The sequence below is a fragment of the Pagrus pagrus genome (genome assembly GCF_965226575.1).
Source record: "Pagrus pagrus genome assembly, chromosome: 18".
Classification (NCBI taxonomy): Eukaryota; Metazoa; Chordata; class Actinopteri; order Spariformes; family Sparidae; genus Pagrus; species Pagrus pagrus.
In genome coordinates, this window is record NC_140202.1 from 15,048,716 (window position 1) to 15,069,866 (window position 21,151).

General features: G+C 41.0%; 2 protein-coding genes across 2 annotated transcripts; one reads left to right on the forward strand and one right to left on the reverse strand.

The window, feature by feature from the left end:
* Positions 1-243: 243 nt before the first annotated feature.
* tdrd9 (tudor domain containing 9) lies at positions 244-20,878 on the reverse strand. The gene is made up of 35 exons (XM_084380820.1): positions 20,646-20,878; positions 15,190-15,266; positions 14,999-15,066; positions 14,283-14,504; positions 13,133-13,255; positions 12,853-12,933; positions 12,580-12,744; positions 12,394-12,497; positions 12,190-12,309; positions 11,065-11,149; positions 10,930-10,987; positions 10,725-10,829; positions 10,538-10,635; positions 10,307-10,438; positions 9,384-9,546; positions 9,189-9,252; positions 8,640-8,703; positions 8,493-8,531; positions 8,126-8,179; positions 7,478-7,594; positions 7,255-7,362; positions 7,038-7,138; positions 6,773-6,943; positions 5,795-5,906; positions 5,466-5,681; positions 4,822-4,911; positions 4,461-4,718; positions 3,253-3,420; positions 2,698-2,768; positions 2,494-2,600; positions 2,146-2,242; positions 1,933-2,071; positions 1,185-1,303; positions 636-708; positions 244-514 (listed from the first exon to the last, which is right to left on the reverse strand). Exons 1-35 carry the CDS (start codon positions 20,768-20,770, stop codon positions 416-418), a joined length of 3,993 nt encoding a protein of 1,330 aa, XP_084236946.1. The 5' UTR covers positions 20,771-20,878; the 3' UTR covers positions 244-415.
* Positions 16,489-19,820, forward strand: rd3l (RD3 like). Its single transcript, XM_084380824.1, has 3 exons — positions 16,489-16,928; positions 17,745-18,086; positions 18,705-19,820. Exons 2-3 carry the CDS (start codon positions 17,773-17,775, stop codon positions 19,069-19,071), a joined length of 681 nt encoding a protein of 226 aa, XP_084236950.1. The 5' UTR covers positions 16,489-16,928; positions 17,745-17,772; the 3' UTR covers positions 19,072-19,820.
* Positions 20,879-21,151: the final 273 nt, after the last annotated feature.

Here is a 21,151-nt window from a genome sequence, read left to right on the forward strand (position 1 = left end):
TCAAGTCACTGAAGATGTGTTTGTGTATGACACCACAGCTAAGTTTGAGGTGATAACACTTTGGATGGGAGTCCTGGAATGAGGAGTTGTAAATATAACCCAATGAATTCTGGCACAGAGGCACCTCTCATCTCGTAGTAGGAGTTCAGTGTGTGTGTGTGTGTGTGCTGTGGTGATAAATTTAACTTGACTCCAGGGTCACAATGAGACTATGTTTGAATGAAGAGGGATTGACGAGTCTCATCTGTTGCAAACAACTATTTTTAATTGCTCACTGAACCTCTAACCTACTGAAAGCTACAGTACTGTTTTAACATTAACTTAAAATATATACTCTTAACATAAATACATTAAAACACAGTACAACATTAGAACCAGTGTCAACAAAAAAAGGATGGCCAGTGGCTTTTTTTTTTTAGCCGTTGAGGAGAGCAACAGGATGCAGCTGGAAAAGAACAACTCTGGTCTTCTTTGCTGCTGGGTCCACAATATCCATCTTCAGAGCAGGGTCCAGCTGCAGGTTCAATACACAACAACACTTTAATCTACAATGTGTTCAGAGAACAGCATGTGGCAGGGCAATCAAATCAAATGAAATGTATCAACTGACGCAGGTGCTCTATCATGTACCATACCTGGTTCCATTTCTCTGGGTTCTTGTAGTACATCGGCATCACAGCTTCCCTTGCTGGTGACCTTGTGAACAGTCTGCATTACATAACATAAACACAGCTCAATCAATGCATGCACACTGTTTGAACTTTAAAGCAACATTTTCTAACTTTTTACCTTAAAACAACAGCTTTAAAAAGTTCAAATGGCAGGTCATGTTGATGGTACAGTGTCTTGTTATATGGTGAATGGTGTCTCTGTCTCAGCCACTCCACCACCCTATCACTTGTTTCTGCACTATAACTTCAGTGAGAGGGTAGGATCACAGCGTTACATACATGTTTACTTCAATATACAAGTTTACAACACGTCATTGTTATGACGTAATGAGTTTTGTTTGGAGTTAGCACCTACATTACATCTGACAAATTGTTACAGACCTGGGATTTTTATTTTTTTTAACAGTGGTGTTGCACTCACGAACTGTGGGGGGCACCAAATCGCACATAATGCCAATTTCTACATAATGTTGCTTTAAGTGCATTAATGATATCTGTGGGTGTATAAGTGACCTTGTGAGGCGGTCTCGGCAGTCCTCCTGCAGCTGGACTATCTCAGCAGGCTGCCGATGTAAAGTGCCACCGGCACCCTCACACAAGAGACGATTCACAGCCACTCGCAAAGCGTTTATCTGAAAAAGAATACCAAACAACAGAACTAATCAGTAATACACAAAAGAGAATACAATATTATGCAATACTGGCATTCAACATGGCTCCCACAGATTTCCATTCCATTCTTTTTTCTGACCATATTTGACACATCAGCTTGCCCCAGTGCACCTGTTACATCAGACATGCAGTGATGGCTGAACAAAAGAAGAGCACTGTTCAGAGCTAATTCATAGCTGAAATTGACAACCTTGTGAACTGCGAAGTGTGTAGGAAAGCTGTTGTGCTGCTGTGGCAACCCCACATTTATATAAACACATAAAAAAAGCCAGACAACTTGGAGCTACAGCAGGGATGAAGGGAGGAGGAGGGAAATGCCTTGGCACCCAGGAACCAAAACAGAGACAGTCTTTTCAGAGAGGCAGGGAATGTCAAGGTATATACAGGGAAATTAATATTTTAGTCAATCTGATTACCGCTCTATTCAGAGAACCAAATAATATATTGAGCCCACTGAAACGTGTTAACTAAATTAATTATTTTCATGAAACTGAACAAAAACAACCTAAAACCTGAAATATGAAAATGACTGAATATAATAACCTAGGTTGCCTACCTTATCACCGCAGTTACAGCAAATCTGTCTCACCTCAGTGATGTCTTCAACGTCAAATTTCACATCGAAGGTGAGTTCGATGTCATGCTCAGGTAGGATGCCCTCCTGTTTTTGACTGTTCCAGCCCAAGCCACAGAGGGCACCGGTGTAGCAGGTCCTCTCTTCATCAGTGCTACAAAACAATGGGGAAAAAATATTAACATGGGTTTTTCATCTGCTGCCTTGAAAAGTGTCTGACTGACTGACCGTAACTCCATAATGGGAGTGAAGAGCATGGTGATAAGTGCAGGCAGTCCGGGGATGTCTGGCATGAGGGAGGTATCTCTCAGTAGAATCCGTGTCCCTGCAGCACAAACACACATTTAAAACTGCAATAACTGATTTTGACATTTAGAAGAACAAAATGAAACACTTGCAGCCCATAATGTATACAGTCATAGAAAGTTGCTGATCAACGATTTTATTACTTCAAACAACTCCTTTCAAATTATATAGCCATCTGATCCATTGTTAATACAAAATATTGATTACTGGAGCTTTAAGCTGCGAATGTATGCCCACAAGTTTGTATTTATGAGCTGTTGCATCTGGTACCTGTGGTGTTGACTGACACATTTCCAGCCACCAGCATCCTCTGATGTTTGTAGTGAGGGTTCTCATTGATGGCCAGAGAGTTGATGCTATTGCTGATACACACCGTCCTGCAGGAGGAGCACACACTCATAAAGAAATGAGGGGGGGATGGGGTGCATTCGCAACCTTTATATCTAATTTGCTCTTGGCAAACATAATGCTTACTTGTAGAGGAAAGTGTGGCTCAAGCTGTGGAAGGTTGTCTGAAAAGGACTGTTTGGTCCACGCAGGCAAATCTGTGGTGTCAGAAGGAAGGCCGCTGTCAGACACATGACATGACGTAATCATGCATACATCGCTTATTGCTATTCAATGCTACAGTCAGCCTGATGTCATTGTTCTGCTTATCAGACAGAATGGGTGTGCCTCTGAGTGAACACATGAACCAAGCCACTGAAATGGCTCCACCTCCTGGACAAGGTGTGAGCAACAAAAAGCACAGAAGTGACGCCATCCTACCTATTCCCTAAAATATCAGCTTCTCAGACACTCAGTCCAATTTTAATCCTTTCTCGAAACCTTATTAAATCTAAAGGCTTTCTTTTAATTGACTGTAATTATTCTACTGTTGTTAATCCTTGTTACTGTGTTTCTTTAGATTTGTAAAGCACTTTATAACATTTTTTTTGCAAACTGCTGTGCGAACAAAAATGATCTGACTATTTAAGATTCCAGTATGATATAAAATGAACATGTTCTGTAAGCTACAGTGTATCTTGCCTTTGTCTTGGCGTAGGACTGGCGGCTCTTGGAGAAGTGGCTGAGCAGGTGGTCAATGAGCTCCTTCTCCTCTTTCTTGCAAACTTTCCAGCCGCTGCTGACAGTGTTGGGGACATACCTACCTGTTTCCAAGTCCTTGAACAGTGACATCAGTTCCTCATGGTTTTGCTGAAAGACCACCCAAAAATAAAACATCCAGACTGAGAAGGGCACACAGCATTTGAACGAATCTGGGTTGGCATGGCTAAGATATTTTCAAGTTTTGTCTCAACACAAAAGGGTTTCTTGTGGTGTTTTAGAGACAGCTTGGGCCCGAAAACCCCAACCAACTTCACGATTAATCTTTTTATGAAGACCTGAGTAATGCCGCTCACAGCAGCCAACCACAACATCTGCTAAAAAAAATCAGTTCTTCAAGTACAACAGGGAACACTTGGCAAATGAAGGATATATATATGTTCATACAATATTTGCATTGCTCCACAACGATGCTTCCATGTTCTGGGAAATCTATGGCTTTGAACATACAAAGCATTTAAATCGACAGTGATTAAGTGGAATATGCTGCAATTTCTATGGATGTTTGGAGGTTTACTTGTTGTGAAAACCTCGGAGTTCACTGTAACTGATATGCAAGGACTTTTCAAGGACTTTCCAGGCCAAATTTGCTCAAATTCAGGACCCAACACAACGTAGTTTGAGACTCGGATCAAAGTTAATTACTGTTACAACACTGAAAATGTTTATAATGAGAACTGGCAGGCTTTAAGGTTTGCTTAACGTTAGCTTTTCTCCCTTGTTTGCCATAACCTGGCATCATTAGACTTCAATCAGTTATGCAAGCACATGACAGTCACACTTTCTCAAGGCAGGTAGCACGTGAAACAGCAGGTAAAGTAAAAAAAAAATTAAATAACAAATTCTATTCTTGCATAAAATATAATTAATCCAAACCCTTTTAGAAAGGACCCATGTCTATACGTCTATTTTCAAAAACTTTCAAGGGTTTAACTCTCCCCTAAAATTCTCACTTTTAATGATGCAACTTCTAAAGTCTGCAGGGGATATCCCGATGATACAAAAAGGACATATTTAGGGGACGTGTCTCTTTAAGAGGGAAAGGTTACGATTGATTGATTGATTTCACTTTTGCACACTGCCTAATAGAGTTCATGTGGGACACACTGAGCTCCCAACTATCGTCTCACCTTGGAATCTAAGCTTTCTTCAGCCTTCACAGCATGTCCTTCTTGAACCAAGATGTCGACCACGCTGGTGTTTTTTGTCTCTGTGTTGATGAGCACCTGCACACGCCTGATGCCATGCTGGATGGAGTACAGCGATACAAGAAGTGAGCGGTCCTTCACCAGTGTGATGAAACTGTTCCGGGCCTGGCTGCTCCACTGGTTCCCCAGGATGATGGACTGGGCTGAAGGGCGTATTCCAGCCACTTGGTACTCCTGGGCCTGAAACCACAAGCAGAGCTTTGTGAGTTACTAATTGTTAACCATGAAACAGACAAGTGTGCATTAATTCCCTGACAAATGGTGCCACTCATAGTATAGCTACCTGGAATGGGTGAGATGGGAAGTCAGAAGGGATCTCTCTGAGGCTGCTGCAGGCAACTACCTCTGTGTTGCCAAAGTCTAAGAAGAACACCTGCAGGAAAACAAATCATAAGCTCTGGTACATGAATTAACATCAGCAACGCTTATCACACTGGCTACAGTATGTTTACATGCACACAATATTCAAAATATCCCAAAAAGACAATATTTCTTCAAAGCTCTTTACATGGCAAATCACTCTTATCTGTTTTTCTTTCAATAAATCATGGTTTGGCAGAGATTTCTTTCCCTTGCATCTGGCACTGGCATTAAGCCAAATATCTGCAGAACTTGCTGAGATCTGTTGTTGTTTGTGCATTAATCAGTTGTACCACCATATTAACAATCTGCACATCCGAATACAGCACACTAACACATAATTTCACAAACAAATGAAGGAAATTGTAAAAGGCAAATTTGGTTAAAATAACTTTCAATTTCTTGATCAGCAACACTTTACAATCAATTTCAAAGAGTGTGAAAGCCATTCAGCAAACCCTACTGTGCCATAATCATGTGAGGGATACTTGGAAAAGATATTAACAATCAGACGAGAGAAATAAAGGAGATTTGACATTAGAAAATTGATAAAGTGCACATATTCACCTCCACTTTGTTGCCACGCATGTGCAGGATCTTTGCACGGTAGTACAAGCTCTGGTCATTGACCTCAGAGTATGGAGCCAGACACAGCAGGTTGGGATAGAGCATCACTGTCACAGGATGCAGTGTGTGTTTGTTTATCTCTGCTGTTAGATGGCGCTGCTTCTCTAAGCTTGCTTCATCTGCCTGGAAGCCCCAAAAATGACCCACGTCCAACACCTGCAGCAGAGATCAGAGTTAGGAGAGCATACAGCCATTAGGGATTCAGACATTTAGTCAAAAATAAGATTTACTCTTTTGAAATTCAGCTCTGTTAAAAATAATAGACTGACCTCTGTGATGTTGACCACAAACAAGCGGCTGGGGGGGAGGTCATCTGGGTCCAACTCCCGGCTAAATGCTTCCAGTGGGTGGACAGACTGGCTCTGGAAGTCTACATTCACCCTACACAGCAAAAAGCACACAAAGCCAGACTTTAAAGTTACATGCATGTTCACTTTCATTGCACACACACTTGACATGAGCGAGGTGGAAAACAGTATTTGTTACTGCTTTGATGTTACCTGTCAGAACATCACGATGTTTTAGTGAGTTAACAGAGCTGCTTCACAAGTATTCATAAGGTATTCTAAATCAAAAATGAACCTGCTAAAATTTAAGTTGTTTCAGTGTTTACTAATGATCACAGAACTTAATGCAATGATTTCCAAGCACCGAGTCTTGCTAAAGATCTGATTGCTTGGACAGGGTGCATGCTTCTGAATCCTGGGGCTTGAATGGTTTGGGTAGAGAATTAAGAAATTCTGCAAAATACAAATCCCAATATAAAATCTATTTTAGGTTATCAAGACACGCTAACATTTTTTAATTCTTAGGCAGAAGTATCACTGTTAAAGTAAAAGTAATACGTGACAATATTTGGTGAGCTGTATCATTATTGGATAGCTAATAAAGTGCCCCAATAAATGTCACCCTGTCTCCCACGTCCCAGAGGGAGGACCATGCTGGTGCTGTCTCTGCCTAAAACCTCCCCTCCCTGAGTCCAAGTGAGAGCTGGAAGGAGTCATGCAGAGTGCGAGGATGTCAGATTACATTAAGGCTCAGTGGAGCTGCGCTGACCAGTGCAGCCTGTGGTGCAAGGGGTTCCACTTTCCAAAAAGACATTCAAGAAACAGCCCCCAAAAGACAGACACAATACAATTGTACCCGTAATTTTTTGTTCACTCAGCAAATCTAAGATATGTATTTAGTCTATGTATCTACTGAAAGAACTACAGTTTGTTTCCATCAAGTGTGAATAAGAGCCACACCGTGCGTGTTTCATGTGTGTTGAGCTTCTGTTCCCAGCTGTGTTTTCTATTTGTTCAGTGGGGTAGACTGACAGCTCCATGGATCGACTCTGCTGTGCAAGGAGGAGGGCAAGAGACACCTCGGGCAGTACCCCCGACTCTTTGGATGTCCTGTAGAACTCCACATACGCTCTGAGCAAACACACAAACACAGTTAGGAGAACAGACATTTCTCCTTTGAAAACAGTTAAGTTAAAAATAAGTTTGCAACTATGGCCTTCAGTACCTTGAGCTGTCAAAGAAAATGGCTTTGACCTGTCCACACAGGCGGAACAGTGACTGCAGCTGCTTGTAATACAGGAAACTGTACGGCGGTAGGTTCCTCACCTGATAATAACACATGCTCCAATGTTATGTTACAAAATCTTGACTTAGTTAACAAGTCTTGATGGTCATTACAAACAGAAATGGTGTTAACATTAAAAATGTTAGAGGAGTCAGACCATCACTGTTGTTCTTGGGTTATGGCCGCTCAACTCTCTGGTGGCCAGGTCTTCATCTATGTCCTGCTGGACGAAGTAGTTGGGGTAGTAGGCACCAGCAATGACCACCTAAGACAGAGAGGTAAACAAAACTGACATTTAGGTGTGTATATACAGCAGGTAATAAAGTGTACACTGTATAGCTTATTACAATCAAATCAGACTGGGCAGCCCTGATGCTAACCTGAAGAATGAACTTCTGGCAGTGTGTGTTGGTGTAATCCGAGGGTTGAGGGTTCTCTGGCACATGCATGTTGAAGCGGAGGACACGAGTCTTCAGTTCTTCAAACAGCTCGGCAACCTGGACGGAGAGTTACTGCTCAGGAGGTCCAACCACAGTATTTTACAAACAGCACCATTTGATCTCGACATTTTGACAATAGGGCTGCTCAATAATGGCAAAAATCATAATCATGATTATTTTCAGTCGATGGTGATTGTGCACCAAAACGCAACAGTTATCAACTTGTGTCATAAAGTTTAAAGACTAAGTTTGGTCAATAATATGTACTTCCTGACTTAAGTTATTGTTTATAAACTACATTCTTGCCATTTAAAAATCACTGAGGAAACATTTCAGGTGTGCTGAACAACTGCTACTGACTGCCAACATTTTACAGATTACAAATTTGCAGTTTGACTGAGCCAACTTCAGTTTAAGCCTTTAGAAACTGTTGGGCGCTCAACAGAAGCTAGTTTCATTCTTGGTAACAGATGACAACAAACTGTAGGACTAATGTTAATGTTCTTGACTGCTAAACTACTGGATTGGTGATGGCAAAGCCATCCTGTCGTGTGGCTTGATGAACTCATTTGATCTAGCTCTCCATACCTCCCTGATCTTCTTGATCTGGATGAAGTTCTCTTTTCCCCAGTCCAACTCTTCCTAAGAGGGGAAAGCAGTAAAGACGGACAAACCTCACACTTTAAGAAAAAAAAACATGATAGAACAGAGTGCTACGCTGTTTCTTAATGCCCAACTGAACAGAATGTGAAGAAAACAACTGAAAAGTAGAGACAACAGTCACTACATCTACTTCCCACTGGCAACTTTTAAGCTACAGTGATGTGCTAAATGCCGTTCACACGTTACTTCATTTACAATACAATGAAGCAATTATTCATACTTTAATGTCAATCTTGGAAATAATGTAAAAACAAAGACAATATAGTTTTTATGTGCATGCATTTCTATTCACCTTTGGGTGTCTCAGCTGTCCCTTCTTTTTGTACCATGCCTAACAGTGAGAGACAATGGGGAAGAGGGGATGGTTTTAAAAACAACAGCCATCAGGCAAATATGCAGATAACGCCAACCACAATTTGCTATGGACTTGGCACGTTACCTTGAAGGCATTGAGAAAAGCTATTGAATCACTTGGTGTGCCACAGGTGAAGGCTAACTTGCTCCTGGAAGAATAAGAAAATCCAAAGCATAAAGAATAAACATACAATACATACAAATATCTGTTTCTGGCCTGCAAGTCGACTGATGAAAACATGTCACAGGTTTGCAACCTGGACCTTGAAGGCTGCCAGAAAAACTGTTTGTGATCTGATTAGTTAAAACACACACATATCTTATGGGGATAAGTGAGTGGATAGCTGGACATGCTATCACTTTGAACAGAGATTTAATGACTACACACTTTCTATACAATTTTCTGTGAATTTCAGTGTTTTGTATATCCACAGAAAAGGCATCGTTTGTCTAATTAGCCACAAAATACCGTGATGGTAGTAAAGACATAAAAGTGAGTCAATGGTAGACTTTATGGGGTAACATGACAATATAATGTCGCAGATATCTTGTGCCACTTTAATAGGACACAAAAATGATCTACACTGACAGCCTGGCAGTCTGTGAATCAGTGCAGCTGCAGGATGTGACTCACCTGTGACCGGCAAGCTGCTGCATAGATGGTATGGCAAAGAAACTATTCAGAGACTGCGAGGCAGCTGATGATAAGAAGACAAAAACATAGATTAGAGACATTTCCAAAGAGTGAAGTCATGACAGATTTGTTGACCAAGCTACGTCTCTGCAACTGTGAACAGATGCAAATGCCGTAATTGAGGTCCATTCTCACCTATGATGAGGCACTCCTCCAGGCAGCCAAAGGTGTGACCCAGGACAATCAACTTCCCCAGGTACAGGTCCACTGGCAAGTGGGCCAGAACACGGCCCAGGAACGTTAGCTCCCCATCATTATTTTGATCCTTGCCATCACTTTTCGTAGAAAGTGCACCCATCTACAGAACAAAACACCCAGTTAGTGTCACGACAACAGGCTTTATTTACATCACCAATCAACTCTTAAACAAAGTCAGAACAACACTTTGACTTTTAATATCTAATGACTTAAAAAATGGCTGACCTCAATATGTATTTTCTGAGCTAAAATTACATTTCTCAAATCAGAATTTATTTTTCTCTTGACTATTTTCCTGTTTGTTTAATAATTCAGTAAATAAATATAAATACATAAATAATATCACACTTTATGGTTGCTGAATTGCTGTTTGCCTATGAGACAGACTAGTCAGAGGTCTTCAGACATAGGTTTTTCAGCTGGGACTGGGACCAAACAGTCTTGGGATCTACTGTAGTGTGATCTTGATTTATAGTTAAAAGACATGACAGATACTCAGGTAGTTTGCCAATTAGTGCTTTCTAAGAAGAGAAAGACTGACAGATGGTGTAAGATAAAAAGGATACATTTTGTTAGTGATGGAAAGACACCAGAATTAACAAACTTGTTTCATTGTCTTTCCCCCACACAAACATATAATGACGCAGCACTGCCCTTCATTACCCTCACCTAGCAGGCTTGACGATGCTAACACTGGCTGACGTAAAGCTCCTGTCAGAGCAATCCTGGTCTAACACTCTGTGACAGAGCTGGGTGGTCAGCTGCCCGCCCAAATACATCATTACAGCCAAAAATTATATATACTCGACTAGACATTAATGGCTCTCTCAGACGAGAATCATCAATCTGCACTTATTTACCTCTTTGAGTTGGAGCACTGTCCTAACTATGTTACCAAGGTGGGGGGGTGACAGTGCTGTGGAGAGGACTGAGTAGGGATCTCCCATGTCCAGCAACTTCACCTTCAACACGATCTTGGCTAACGGGGCGAGCTACAAGGAAGACAAACAGTATGGCATATATTGATTGTCAAATTAGGGTCAAAGCAGCGTTAAAAAAACAAGAAAGAGAAATCTCTGTTATTCTCTTACCTGCATCTCGGGGATCATGTAGTCTGGGATTTCATTCCCCCAGAACTCTTTGGTAACAAGACGGTAACAGTAGCCCTTAGACACTCGACCTGCCCTACCTGGCATGGAGAGGATATGAGTGTAGAAGGACAGAAGAAAAGATACATAGATACTTTAGAGGACAAGTTCTGTGCTGCGAGTATTGTACCTCGACGTTGGTTGCAATTGGTTTTGGATGCCCAGGTGAGACGCAGAGACTGATAATTGGTGTCTTGGTCACAGACATTGTGACGGGCCAGGCAGAAGTCAATCACTGTGACAACAAAAAAAAGGCATCAATATCATTTAAGATTTTTATAAAACTTGAATACAAAATACTGATTTAGCTAACAGATAAAACCAAGCTGACTAACCATATTTGACATCTGGAACAGTCAACGAACTCTCAGCGATGTTGGTGGAAAGGATGACCTGTTAAAATGAGCAGATTGTCAGCACAGCAGGTAGGAAGACGCATGGAAGGCACAAAATAAGATTAATGGTTTTACCTTTCTGTATCCAGGGACAGGAAGCTGAAACACACCGTTCTGCTCCTCTAGAATCACAGTGGAGTGAAGAAGATAAATCTGCAATCTGAACAAAGGAAGCACATTCATCGTTATGTAAACGTTTATCAAAAGTACTAAAGGTTAACAAGCACTATGGATATCAAAGACGCTAATTCCAATATCATTACGGCGTTTCTGCCGGTTTCAACAAGTTCAATTTAAGACTTTTTAAGACTTTTATGAATGCAATTTAAGACCTATTTCATGTCCATCCTGGCAGAAAAAGGAGGCAGAAGGATAAGAACAAAACTTGGAGCCCCTCTGTTTTTAATGTCTACATAATGTTGGTGTCCAAGTGCTGTCCAGTGGTGGCTAACCGGAGTTGCATGAGTTAATGTTAATGTTGTTAGTCATTAGCAGACTGGGTCACGCTGGGGCTGAACTTTTGTAATGCTCCCGATGTGAATACAAAACAATATTGGCTGAGGTGATGGCAGTTGTTTGCTGGTGACTTTTTCAGTGGTTTAAAGTTTTTCTGACATCACATGCTACTCTAATGCCTTTATACACAAACTTCCAAATCTAACAGTTTTCTTGCCAGGTGCAGTGGGCTTCAAATTCATAATTTTCAGCAGGATTCAACCAAACACTAATGTACGTAGATTACCCATATTAGATGAAAGTAACATTCACAGAAACAATCATTACTTCTCTCTTTTGGTGAGAGGAGTCGCCACGTTAGACACACAGCTTGGTGTGGTCTGATAAATTTAAACTAGACTGCGCAATTTGCATCAGTGGTTATACGTTCCATATTGGTTTTGTTTTGTAGTTTTGTTACAATATGTCAAATACAAATTCATCTCAGGAGCACATTTAAAAGACTGAACTTAATGCGATTTTGTAAAACTAATGTTAATTTTCATAATCCAATCCATTTTAGGAGATCTGAAGGCCTATAATTCAGATTTGTGGATTTTAGACTGTTTAAGAACCTGTGTAAACCCGTATTACTGTCACACAAACAAACTTGTCCTTAAAGAAAGCCAGGACAATGTATAAAGAAGATAAAAAGGTACGACCTACAGCTAAATATTCAACAGAGAGATAAACTGGAAAGCTCACCTTCGGTGGACCAACTTGGACAAGGCCTCCTGCATGCATCTTATCTCGTGTATACCAGGAAGGAAAACCAGCACGCTGCCTCGCTCTGATGAAGTCATGCCACCTCCCATGTCTGCTTTGCTGCTCAAACAGAAACACATATTATAATTAACTTTATGTATCCATGCTTAAGCTGTCAAGTTTGCCAAGATACTGAGGCCTCACCTGGAATCTTTGCCCTCCATTTCATCAAAGCTCTGGATGAGACTGACAGCAAGATTGTACATCTCATCTGGGATGTGAGGGTCATCTATATGAGGCAGCTCAAACTGATGAAGACACACACATATACAAAATTCACACTTTTTTCACTTCAATACAGATTAAGTATAACGTTTGCCATCTTCTTACCCTATATGGAAACAGTTGGTGGAGGTCATCCAGATAAAACTCCTTGATGACGTAGGGTGAACCCTCCACTTCAAACACATAGGCCGGGCTCATCTTGCCTCGAACTAGGCTGGCAAAGTACTGAGCAAACTGGCTGCAGTTAATGGTAGCTGACATGAGGATGATCTGAAAAAACAAAACCGAAAAAAACAAAAAACATGGGTCCTGTGATTGAGAGTTCAACTGATGTGAGGGGAGGACAGATGAGGAACCTTTATTTGATCTTGCAATTACCTTGACATACGGAGAGTTGGAATTGAGCAGGTGTCTCAAAACCAGCAGGAGCAAGTCCATCTCCTCAGTGCGCTCATGAACCTTGGGCAAAGGCAAAGTTTGTTAGATGGCTAAATATGGACCAAGTACTTAAGAATCACTGATTAGACCATAGACCTCAATTAAACCTGAACCTGAAAGAAACTGTGCCCCTGCAACAGCAGCAAAAATCATATAAATTCACACATAATACAACAAAATATCACACACTAAATAAAGTGTTTATCTGCCCATTATGCACCTCATCCACGAAAATGTGGGTGTACTCTTTGAGGCACTTTTCTCCAACCAGTTTCTGTAGCAGTAGTTCTGTAGTCACGTAGATGAGCCGGGTGTTCTCAGTAGCGATCTTCTCCATGCCAATCTGAAACACAAATATGCAAAGTTTTGTAAAAAAAAAACAAAAAAAAAAAAACCCCTACTTTTATTCTGGCACCGAAAATGATTAATATGTCTTTATTGCACTCTTACTGTGGACTTAAGACTAATTGGTTAATTGCTGATTGTTTGTGACAGAGGACAGAACAGCTGAAGAATCTTTTGATATATATTTCCTAATGACAACTCCATTCTGCCAATGAGGTTTTATTTTACTGCCTCAGAGAGGTGAACAATTTGCTTCCTCTACAGTAGCCTTAGGCCTCACTTTCCCCAGTATCTGAAAAAACGAATGTCTGCAATGCCAGCATGACTATTTCTGGTTGGTGTTGGAGAAAATACCAGTGACCTGTAATGAAATCCATTGATACCCTCTGTGCGACCTCAGGGAAATACTTTTTGGTTTATACTATGAGCACAAAAAAACCTTGCATTCTCCGACTGCACAGCTTTCACAAACCAATACAAAACAAATCAAAGGGAACAAGGAAAGAGCTTTCTTCTACAGATACTTCAAGTGGGCAAAAATTAACACAGGCACTAATACAGGACATAATGTTCACCTAGATCTGCATAATTTGAGCATTATATCTCTTACTAACATTAACTGTTTATCATTTCTCTCATTGTCAATGACATCATCCTTAGCTCCAGAGGTCTGCACTGAGCGGAGGAGACAACAGTTATTATTAGAAGTGCTGTTTCAGAGTCCTGTACAGCACAGCGAAATATCCTGGCAACAACACACACAGAAGAGCTTCTTAACACATGCATAGAAACAATGTTTTTAAGTTACGCAAGAGATGCAATGATTTTTTTGCACTCCTCAGCAAGGTGAATAACTACCAGTCAATCTTCAGTCAGTACAGTGTCACTGTTGTTATATGACATTGGCACAAGTGTCAGTCTCTTCTTTTTCCTCCTATTTTATTTAAAAATAAATAAATAGATAAAAGATTTGGTAGGATTGCACAGTTTAAGTAAAAGAGATTCTGTGTAAGTGTTGCACTAACCTGATATCCCACCAGACTGCCCAGGGTACACTTCCGCTGTTTGGCTACATACTGGGCAATACTGATGGCCCCAATTTTGCGTGGTTGGGTGACCACAATGTTACAGAAGTTATTTTTCTCATTGTAGTGGTCCAGAATGTACTGTGGCAGCTGGGTGGTCTTGCCACTGCCTGTGGCTCCTCGAACGATCACTACAGAGTTGTTCTCTATGAGAGAAATCAGCTGGAAGCAGCACACACACACACACACACACGCATAAAACAAGAGCAGACACATGTGCACAGTTGAAACCCATTTGGCCATTTGTACCATATCACTAAAATAAAAAAGAAATCTAAAAATAAGTTGTGAAATTATAGAACAGATGGATGTGCTAAGCTGATTTGTAACCCAAAGTCCACACTTTATAATCTGCATTAAGAAAAAGCAGCTTAAAATGACAGCATGAGCTTCTAAAATGTCCACACACTACTCTTTCTTATTCAACAGAAATTTTAGACCAGTGAATTTAAAAGTTGGCTCTTGTTCTGCAACATAAAATCAGAGTTCATCTTGAGCAAACAGTAAAAGCGAAGTGCACCAGTGTCCCGAGGACATAGCGGTAATTTCAGTAAAACATGACCAAAAGAAAAGGTACTTTAGGAAAATGAAAGTGCACTTTCAGACCATCAGGCTGTGTGGTTGGGTGTATGTGGTGTATGGATGGTACATTTTACCTCCTGTCTGCTTTTGGCTATGGGCAAGCTGGGGTACTTGAAGCTGACGAGTGGAGGAGGAGCAGTACCTGAGGATACAGAATCAAAAGCACAAGAAGCACTGTTAAACTATAAGGGCAGAAGGCAGATAACTGTAGATCTAACTGAATATGATGTAGTATAAGAAAAAGCTAACAAAGTGTGATACTCACTTCCTTCTGGTTTTTTGAAGCACCCTCCATCAGATTTCACATTTTGTAGGCTGACCTCAACAGGAGCCTCTGGTGGGCTGAAACAAAATAAAAGCAATTTTAAGCAGTTTATAATCTTTTACTAACGAGCAAATCCGAGTGTGCCGTGGAATTTTGTTACAACCATAAATTATATTGCAATATACAACTACACACCAAACAGGCAATGCGATTTAATTTACTATATCAGTACTTTGTACTATGTTGCGCTGATAAAACTGAAATACAGGTGTGCCATGATATTTTGGCTTGCCCTTTGGTGTGCATTGGGCACAAACAATGGTCTACAGTAACCAGTTATGGACAAAAAGCCCTTTAAGGCAAAATTGTGATATGGGTCTAAGAGAATATGAAAAATAAAAAATAAACCACAGCGAATATTTAATTTGAAATATAATTTCAGGACCATGCACAAATATATTTCCTTTCCTTTTTGTGATAGACATCATTTTGATAATTGATCACAGCAATGAATAAGCAATTCATTCACTGTAACCATTGTTTAGCCAGCACCTGTTAGTTTCATCTCAGGAAGCAAAACTGCTTAAGTCCCAAAGCACATAATTACTACTACTACTAATAATAATAATAATAAGTAAATAATAAATACTGTTGCATTTACTGGAAGGACAAGTTAAAGTTAAGGGCTGAGCTTTAAAGAAGTTTTAATCAATAGCCCTTCAGATTCTGAAACAATATTTCATCTGTGCAGCAACTGTGATGCTGCCTTTTATTTCTGAATGTAACACTGTGCAACACTGTTACGCTAGAATTTGTCAGCTGTCGTCTCCTTAGCTACATCTGTTGAGACAAAAACTGGGCAGTGCAGCATTTAATTGTATTCTACATACCAGACAGATGAGGATATGCACATTTTCAGAAATTAAGGTGTTTTTATAATTATATAGGTTTATTATAATCACTTAAAAAACTATTCTGAGTTAAGTAACACATTTACCTTTAAGTGACAAGGTAAATGTCAGAATTAAGTTCACAATGGCTGAACACACCAGCAGCTCTGCCCACGTCATTTCTTAGCATTTGATACTTTGCTCCAAGTCTCTGCCTCGTCTTTCCCTCAGCTCCACCAGGCCCACAGCACTGTAGCCAGGAGAGCAGTCCCAGTTGTCTCTGTCTCTCGCTCTCCCTCTCTCTCTCTCTCTCTCTCTCAGGCACAAACCCTGACAGTACTAAGAGGAGCTCAAATGAAACACACCCACGGCTCGTGCACACACATGCACTCTCCTCCTTTCTCTCCATTGCACACGTTTCGTGCAAGCTACAAAGCAGCTGACCTTACAACAAAGCTGCACACTGCACAGAGGAGAGTGGGGTGAAGGGAGAGGAGAGGTGACAGCTCTTAGTCAGTTAGCAGTGTGTGACTAACTCTCCTGGAATAAGTCTGCATGACAGGAGCAGTAGGAGGGATGATAAGGACAAGACAATAACTACGACATACAAAGAGGAATAACGCTTCAAACAAATTCAACATCGGAGGATTGCTGCTGAGACAGTTCATGATGTGTTCCTTCGATGGCATTTGACACCAAGGGACATAGTTGACAGCAAATGAAGGAATGAAGTTTACATGGACTGACCCATGCAGAAAAGGAGCTGGAGGCTGGACTCTGTAAGCAGCTCATCTTTGCCCAATTTCTAACAATAACTCACAAAAAGCATCAGCGGTGCAGTTTTCACCTGTAAGTACAGATCTTTCCTTTCAATTTTCAGCCAGATGTTAGTGTGATGATTCTTTCTTACTAATGCTATAAAACTGACTGCTATTACAAGTGCTGATTATTTTTGGAGCACTTGAGCAGGAATCTGATCAGATACCGCTAAAACACGTACGATGTGTGAAGCCACACATACCGTTTGTGTTCGATGAGGCTGACCTCTGACCCTGCAGGCTCTGTAATCCATCTAAATCCCAGGTGGAAGCTGTGCTGAATCCATCAGTCTGGGAAAAAAAGCCAAATACACACACCTGGGATATTGTCCTTCACCGAGTTTGACTCGAATTGAATGCAATCAGAGCACCCATCAGACAGGGACCAGAGGTCAGCTTGGTTACGAGGTGATCATCTTTCACTGTCAACCTTAAAATATTAATTATAGTTATGAATAAAAAAAGAGAACGAACATTTCCATATTCAGAATTGAGGTTCCAACTTTGTCACATTTGTCATTGTGGTGACAAGTGTGACCCCATTTTCACAAGACTTGTCTGAAATAGGGATGATATAGTACATTTATTTCACCAGCAGGGACTTAGTGACTTAATTTTTCTTAATATTTGTTTGTGCTTTTTTGTTTTATGTTTTGCTTTCGCTGCTATTGCGCAGTTCTTCTCATGGTGTAATGTTGTCTTGTCAGTTGTAGGAGCAACTTGGAGAGACATTAACTCTTGGTTTGAAGCAACAGATATTCTAGCACATTCAAAAGTGTTAAAATGGTGCTGTGGGGAACTCATGGCTTCACGATCCAGAATAAAAAAATAAATCTTGTTTCTTCAGTTTTCCAGGGCTGTCTGCTGCGTCTGCCATGCCTCTGTTCAGCTGGATGAAATGGTCCCAGGACTCAAGAGTGCAGGCTCAGGATGAAGCGACACCTATGAAGACCTCCGGGGTCATACCCAGTCGCATGTTAATCACAGAGCTCCTGTGGCATGTAGAAGAGCGCGAGCGGCTGGCGAGGGAGCTGGAACGGGAGCACAGGCTGGCCCACAGCGCCCTGGGTCTCCACTGGTTCCAGAAGTACCCCAGGTTACGGACCCTTATCCCAACATCAGAGCTACACCAGCTGGAGTTCCTGTGTGCTCAGATCCCACCCATCCACGCAGCCACCATACTCTCCAGGTGTTTGGAAGCGGCCATGCCGTGCTCTGTCCTCACATTAGTAAGCTGTCAACAGTGGCTAGCTGCTACTGCATCAACACACGGCCTGACAGCAGGCAAAGCAGAGAAGACCCAAAGGGAATGGGAGGCAGCGAGGCTGCCACAAAAGCCATTATGTGTTACCATCATAGAGGCAGGCGATGTAGAGTGTAAACATGTGAAGGTGACGGATGCCCTGTAAGGCTGAATGAATCCAGCCTTACAGGGTTTCAACTTATCATCTCTATGCTAGCCATAACACTACAAAAAAAAAAAGGTTGGAAAGTCGTTATACATGGTTGAACACTGTGACCTACTTACTTATTTCCCATAAAACTAAGCACTTGGTCACTACTGTGTGTTTATATAACCACATTACCCATTATAACTAATTTTTTCTCCCTTCTGTAGTCCCAGATAAGTCGTTCTGGAAAATATGTAAGACTCAACAGCTGGAACACCAAACACATTTTACATTTTGCGAAGGTTAAATTATGCAATATCAGACTGAAAAATGTGGGACGCTGACACAGTGTTGATGCAAATTCTTGCTACTTGAACAGCTGTTTAATTAACTATACCGGTTGCATCCTTCTGCAGGTTTCGTGAGGTGCTTGCCACTAACAACATACGGCCCTGGGAGCTGGCGTCTGTCTTCAAGCAGGTTCTGAGAGACTTCCTGAGCCAAAAGGAATATGATGAAGAGGACGACCTTTCAGTGCAGCCAGCACAACTCCGACCGATGGAGGCTTGGACGAGCCGCTACAAAATGAAGCAGGGCTTTGTCACACCCACCGTCCCCAACTGTGGAGACCACCCAAGGGAGGAGATCCCAACAATCTCTGGATATGTGGACCGGGCCATGCGGTATTCAAGTTCGTTTGCAGGGTCCAACCGGGACTGGGACCTTCCATATTACTATCCAATTCCTGTCAGGCCCATTGAGGCGTACAGCACTACACTGTGAGAGGACAAACTGTTCAAACTGTCTGTGACCCTGTTTCACACCAGCTAAAAACAGCTCACATCCAGAGCATGAAGACGAGATGCAAACACCTGATTATTTGTATTAGTTGTAGATAAATCCTAGCTTGTGACTAAAAATGTGAAGACGACATTAGGCTAGGCGGACCATGTATTGAACCATTTCATTGAAAGAACTAGTTTCTCACCTGCTCTTGCTTCCTAATTCATGGACCGATTGTTTATCTTTAGTCCAGATTACAAATGTGTTAGACTCTGTACAGTTTGGTATGCATTTCAAAGGTATGCTGTCAGGTAGTGAAAGTGATATCACAAGGGCACAGGACCTGGCCTTTGTGACTTTAGAGTTTTAAGTGGGGCAATGTCTACTTGCCACTGCTTTTTACACAGGATAAAAACGTTTAAGTTTTGAGCATTTTAACCAAAGAGTCATGTTCCCTTCTCAAATTGTTGCATCTGAACAGTTTTTAGATTCCTAACGAAGGTAGAACTGTCAAGTATTTACCAATACAAAGAGCAGAGACTACAGAAAACACAAAAATAAACATCATTTGTGTCAAAGACTTTTTTTTGTCTCATCTACTGACTGGTTAATCACCCCCAGAGTTGTAAAGACTGACCTCGACCATTTTGATTCAGTAGCCAACTGAGAAAAGACACAGCTAACTCACTTTGGCAAAAGGCAGAAGTTTAAATAAGGTTTGGAAACGCTGAGGTCATGTCCTCAGTAGGGCTGCACAATTAATGGAAGTGTAATCAATAAAGCAGTGTGACTTAATGCAATATCTTAATCACAAGAAGGTGACATTTTTTTGATAATTGGTCAAAAAAAGTGTGGCAAAATAGCCCTATAAAGAGGTACTGTAGTGCTGCAGACGCCCTAGCCTAAAACATCTTGTTCTCCAGATGTCAGAAAGCATGCTTGTTTGGTACAGACACCAGAAAATGTGACATCATTAAGTTGTTTTAAGTAAAACTAAAAACTGTGATGCAAAAATAATCCTTCCCACTAATTGTGACTCATATGGAAATCACAATTTCTGTCAAAGAAATCCTAATTTGATTATATTTACCATACCGTGCTGCCCTAGTCTTAAGTCTTTTATTTCATGGAAGTAGGAACTACCTGGAAATTTGAGTTACTTAAATAAAAAATGGATGGTGTTTAAACTGATTTGGGCATTTTTTGACCCAATATATTTAGCGTTAATTTGAGTACATCTTTTGTATTCCTGAACATTAAAACCTCCACAATGATTTTAACTTTAATCTTATCTAATGTAGCTTGTGGCAGCCATATAAAATGCTGAGGTGTTAACTTAGCGTTAGCTTACATTGAGACAAATGACCCATCTGCTCTTTAAGGGATGCAGTTAATTGGACTTAACTTCACCAAGTGTTAGCTAAAACTCTGCACCCACACAGGCTGCCATCCTAAACCCTTTATGTACCTTTGTTTATTGTACGTTAACCAGAGAGCGTTTGTAGCTACAATATAGAAAGTGACATTGAGACGGTGCACACCACGCGGGCCGCGGCCAGCTAGCTTAAACTCACCTCGTTTCTTTCGAGGGCGTTTCGTCAAATTGACTTTTCACGACCTCCTCGGTGATTTTAATGGAAGCAAAGGTCGCCCCCGAGGTGAACCAGTTCTTAATTTGTTCCGCAGTTGCTGTTTTCATCTCGCAGGTGTTCACATTAACTGCGTATTTTTCTTTTTTAATTCTGCGTCGTCTCCCTCTTCATCCTCACCGGACTAGCGAGATGAGAAGATGGAAGCGCGTGAGGAAAAGTGAGGAATAGGCTCTACATCGCCCCCAAGCGGCTGGACTATGAATCACAAATACCAGTACAGTAACATATTTATTCTATAAAATACAAAGTCATACTTTAGTGTACAGTATAAGTAATAGCAACAAAGCAGAAAACTAGTCAAAACTAAATGAACTCATTATGCAAAATGGCCCTAATGTATGTTATGTCACTGGGTTATTTATTCATATTGAAGTATTATGTACTGTAAGCAGTACTTTAATGTTGCAGTTAAATCTAGAACAATGCAT

What these genes read in the sequence shown, in the direction of transcription:
- rd3l (XM_084380824.1), top strand. Translation starts at nt 17,773, where the DNA reads ATGCCTCTGTTCAGCTGGATGAAATGGTCCCAGGACTCAAGAGTGCAG. An exon ending in GCAGCCACCATACTCTCCAG is followed by an intron (nt 18,087 to 18,704) that starts GTGTTTGGAAGC and finishes ATCCTTCTGCAG; the next exon opens with GTTTCGTGAGGTGCTTGCCA.
- tdrd9 (XM_084380820.1), bottom strand. Translation starts at nt 20,770, where the DNA reads ATGAAAACAGCAACTGCGGAACAAATTAAGAACTGGTTCACCTCGGGG. An exon ending in GCCAGAAGTTCATTCTTCAG is followed by an intron (nt 7,363 to 7,477) that starts GTTAGCATCAGG and finishes TCTCTGTCTTAG; the next exon opens with GTGGTCATTGCTGGTGCCTA. An exon ending in ACGTTGAAGACATCACTGAG is followed by an intron (nt 1,304 to 1,932) that starts GTGAGACAGATT and finishes ATTCTTTTTCAG; the next exon opens with ATAAACGCTTTGCGAGTGGC.